Source organism: Opisthorchis viverrini (genome assembly GCF_000715545.1).
Source record: "Opisthorchis viverrini unplaced genomic scaffold opera_v5_121, whole genome shotgun sequence".
NCBI lineage: Eukaryota > Metazoa > Platyhelminthes > Trematoda > Opisthorchiida > Opisthorchiidae > Opisthorchis > Opisthorchis viverrini.
The window spans coordinates 271001-275921 of record NW_008751776.1 but is presented as its reverse complement, the minus strand read 5'-3'; the positions used below and the strand labels follow the sequence as shown (position 1 = coordinate 275921).

Below are 4921 nucleotides of genomic sequence, written 5' to 3'. Positions count from 1 at the left end.
TATATATATATATATATATATATATATATATATATAGTAGAAAAATGTGCCAAACTATTGGTAGCACCAGGTTCCCAATGTTCTTCTGTAACTTTGTGCGGAATGAAAGAAAAAATGCGATCAAATTCGTTGAAAGTTCGGTGATTGTCTTCATTAGGTCACGGTCGGTGTTTTTGAACGAAGCAACGACATGTTCCACTTATAGAAAAATGCGATCAAATTCGTTGAAAGTTCGGTGATTGTCTTCATTAGGTCACGGTCGGTGTTTTTGAACGAAGCAACGTCTGACATGTTCCATGAGATTTGGTGGCCCACCATTTATTCCTGCGTTTTGGCTAATTAAACCCTTTTCATTCCCTCCGCTTCACAATTGTCGCACAATTCCAAAAGCGGTCGTGGATCCAGATTGACCGTACTGACTGACCGGATCTTGTGAGAGCTCATTACCTAGATCGCTTTGTGGTTTCAGTCTTGCGATGATCCGCTAGTAAGGGGTCTGTTCTTGCCGCGTTTCGTTCTACCTACGGGACACAACAAAAAAAATTGTCGCAGGGTGGAGAGGTCAGCCTGCTGTTGAGCACAACAACAGCATATACCAGGAAATTGTTGAGTGTCTCAGTGAATAGTGGTCAGGCAAAAAGGTGTCCCAAAACCAGGAACGGACTTATCTTTGTTTGATGCATCCTCAATTTTAGACAAGAACAGCACAAAGTTTGCGTGGCACACCATGCACAAGTGTCATTTCTAATCACCGAGTGTTGTCTCTAACATTCCTTGTTCCAAAGCCTCCGGTTCTGGAGTGTCAATTTTTCTCCTGTATTACTCATTGCACAGTTTGACCAACAGAAATCGGAGCATTTGTCCTGAAGTTTACCACGATTAGTTCTCCAGTAGTCACTTCAAGTAACGTGAAGTTGGTAAATATTGACGAGGCGTCTAACTGACTCTCAGCTGACTCTCGTTTATGATGTTCTTCGACTGCTTCATATATTGTTTGTGTGATATTCTGGACATTGTAGTTTGCTGACGGAGCACTAGTCACAAGGTTGCCCACTACTCTGACAGTCCACAACAGGTTTGCTCGTCTTCTGGCTCATCATTTAGACGTCAACGGTATTCGAACACCAAACTGTACACAACTGGTGAAATACATTTAATTGCGAATGAAATCAGTTTGACTCTTCGGTAGTACAACGCCCGGTTGTCAAGTTCTACTTATTGAGTGTCGCACACTGAAAACGTGCCGGCGGAATTTAACCATCCCCGGTTGACACTGTGTAGAAGCCTATAACCAACGTAGTCTTCTTATTGCCTCGGACTTTCAACTCGCTTTTACGCAAGCCGAGCCGGTCATCCTAACAGCGCCATCACCTTGGCTCCTGGCCAGATCGTAACTGAATAACTTATTTGTGTTCATTTTAGGTGTTCTGAGGATTGATTACTTCTCAGAGAACTGCGCCTACCTGAAGAGTTAGGATTCAGTTGAATCTACGGCTAACACTGACCTGGATTACAACTATGTGCATTTCGCTGATTGCGTGCGATTTGGCGTTCAAGCAGAGCCCAAAGTTGGAGCAGACCTGATGGTTGTGCTTACTTGGAAAACCTCAGTAGTGGACTATCGACAAGTTTTCAGAAACGTTGAGCTGGTAGCTGACGTAGCCTAGATGGTTTCTGGTTTGTTCGCTGAGCTGGGTAGTTTGATTGCAAACGTTTCATCATCAATCACCGGACTGACATCATCAGTGATAGGAAGATTCGTGGACCGTGGCGATGGGCCAATAGTTGTGCCGAAGAGTGCTGTTTTCCATGCCCAATTCAGAGTGGTGTAAACAGAAAGGTGGCCAACCCTTGACTTGGCAGAGGAGTATGAAGGAGGTCACGAAGCGCTTAAGTGCTGTCGGCTAGGGACCGCGTGATCCTCAATGTGCCTGGTCCAAGACACTACAAGATGTGGCTACCAACCGATGTCAGTGGGGTTATTGTCATCAGTTTCTATGCAGATCGCCTGAGTGAGTGTCTGGAGGTATTGGCACCTCGGAATGATTGTGGTAAGCTAGCACTAAGTTCCCTCCCCGTCCACCTTTACTCTCTTCTTTACAATCAGGCTTTCAAATAAATCATGGTTGTACGGCAGTGAAGCATCGGTGTTGAACACTGATGTCATGCTGTCGATGATGATGATGGTGATGATGACAATGATGATATTGAGTTGTGCACGAACACTTGAACAGTTTGCTCCATTAGGGAAAAAGTAGCTGGTCGGTTCACTGACAGTTCCACTAAAGGTCAAGTAATCAGACAAACTTCGGAGAAACGGGTTGAACGGGGCACAGCTAAAACAATCGTACCGTCAGTTTATCTGTATGACTTTATTCTGTAAACACGCAACATTAGCTGGGGAAATTTAAACGAGCTACGTTGTTTGTTTACTGAACCTCAATGATCCAACATATCGCTTAATGCTTAGCCAGGATCTGGAAGCATCTTGACTGTTGTTGATATTCGCGGTAAGATTCTTCGCGCAGTCGAATGTGTTTTTGGGTCATGTTTGGGTTTAGCAAATAGTCTTCACATGATTTTCCTGAGACCATATCGTTATCGCATAAAGTGGCAATAGTGGCAAATGATTTGCTTCCATTAAATTTGAGAAACACACGCACCATCTCACCACAATTCTTATAAACCGAGCAAGAACCAAGCCAAGATTCGATTCCTAGGCTGTGCGAAATGAACTGAATATGGTTACCTATCAGCAGTTTTTTTCTTAATTCGAATCCTTTGTATTACTAGATGAGATCCGAACGGGAGTCTACCGTGGGCTATTCCATCCGGACCAGTTGATCACCAGCATAGAAGATGCCTCGAATAACTATGCGCGTGGATTTTACAGTGTTGGCCGTCGTGTTGTCAAACGTTACATGTCACAAGTTCGGCGTGCCACAGAAGCCTGTGATATGTTCCAAGGATTTTTTGTCATCAACAGTTTCGGTGGAGGTACCGGTTCCGGGTTCACTTCTCTGGCACTGAACCATTTGGATACGGAATTTGCGAAACGCTCAAAGATTCAAGTTGGTATCTATCCAGGACCGCGGCTCTCAACAGGGATTGTGGAGCCTTACAATTCTGTCCTGACTTTTAATTCCTCAATGGAGCAGTCCGAACTGAGTATTCTATTGGATAACGAATCTCTGTACGACCTCTGTGACACTGGCCTTGGAGTGCCACGACCAACTTACACCGATGTGAACAGAATTGTTGCAATCATATTCAGTTGCATGACAGTTTCGTTACGTTTCGAGTCATCTTTGAATGCTGACCTGACACAACTCGAAACCAATTTGGTCCCATATCCTCGGATTCACTTTCCGATTGTCAGTCATGCACCCATAACATCCTCAGAACGTTCTGAACATGAGGTGTTCAATACCAGCGACCTAACTCGTCTATTGTTCGAACCGACGAATCAAATGCTCAATGTTGACTTGTCACAAGGTCGGATCATGAGTTGCTGCATCCAGTATCGTGGTGACATAGCTATACAAGATGTGGCGAAAGCTGTTATGGACATGAAATGCAGACAAACCCTCCGATTTGTAGATTGGTGTCCAACTGGATTCAAGCTTGGCGTTGCGAGTCAACCGCCAACAATCCCCTCCTATTCGCCAATGGCTAAAACCACACGTTCGGCAACTCTGCTGATGAACACCTCTGCCGTGAATCAAGCCATTCAAAAGGTGGATCGAAAATTTGATATGCTTTTTCACAAGCGTGCATTTGTGCACTGGTATGTTTCAGAAGGCATGGAAGAAGGAGAGTTTCCCGAAGCCCGGGAAGCATTGTCCATACTGGAACAAGACTATCTCGGTGTAACACAAGAACTAAGTCAAAAAGAACCGCATTCCAATCCTAGGACGATGCATATCAGTACTCAGGAAGAACTGGAGCAACCAGAAGATATGATGTCAAACAGCGAACGAGGGAGGCAGACATCTAGCAATCATGCGATTCGGTGGAGCGATGTAGCACGCGATGAGGAATCCAGTTATGTTCGATCACGCAGTGCCACTCCAACGTCTTCCTCGTCCTACTCATCGTCACAGCCGGCCTCCTTGCATAATGCCTATAACATGGATAGTCTGGATCCCATAGACCATTATGTGCAATAATTTCGTACTCAAAACTCATTCATTCATTCATTTTTCCGGGCCGAACATCTCCATTCATTATCGTCTATCGTGTTTTGTTACTGACCGATGTGTCAGTAGTTAGGAACAATTACCCATTTTCGGTTTGGCCTTGAGTGCATTCCGTCCACCACTTGGAAAGAACAGCTTTCCGTTCAGTAGTAAAATACCTTGCTTTGAAAGTATATGCCTTCTGTTTCCACCTGCATTAGAAGGTAGAAATGAAAGTGGGAAGCTGTGACATTCGTACGTTCTCCGTCCACGAAGCACATGAAGAGAGCATTATTGACAAGCGAGAGGTTCAGCTGGGCTCCAGGTGAGTCTCTCGGAAAAATCCAAACTAGTTTGCAAATGAGTGTATATTCGATTCGCTAATTTCGTGCAATTTGGCTTCAAGTAGAACATAAGGTTGACGGAAACCCGGGGACTGCGTCTGCCTGATGGGCCCCAAAAAGGGCGAAACCGGTCGTGGGCTGTCAACGGATTTTCAGCAACCTTATGAGTAGTACATTACTCCAAACGAAATTTTAAAACTGACAATGTCATATACGATTCCACAATTGATTTCTTTCTACGCCTAATTGAACTAGGAGTGACGGCAACTGGAAGAAGGAATAGGATGCAGGATTGAAAATATTTTTCATCAATGGGGATCTCGTTTTCTTGGTAAAACCAATCTATGCTGAAAAGCTGAGATGCACCATGTAGCTTTTTCACATGTGGACACCGTGACC

At 44.4% G+C, this 4921-nt stretch overlaps 1 protein-coding gene across 1 annotated transcript in view; it reads left to right on the top strand.

The window, feature by feature from the left end:
- T265_06010 (hypothetical protein) overlaps positions 1–4360 on the top strand; it is a gene marked incomplete at both ends in the record, with an annotated part of 82737 nt that extends 78377 nt beyond the window's left edge. The window contains one exon of the mRNA XM_009171169.1: positions 2794–4360. Within this exon, the coding sequence (XP_009169433.1) occupies positions 2794–4169 (1376 nt within the window). The remainder of the gene's footprint in view (positions 1–2793) is intronic.
- Positions 4361–4921: the final 561 nt, after the last annotated feature.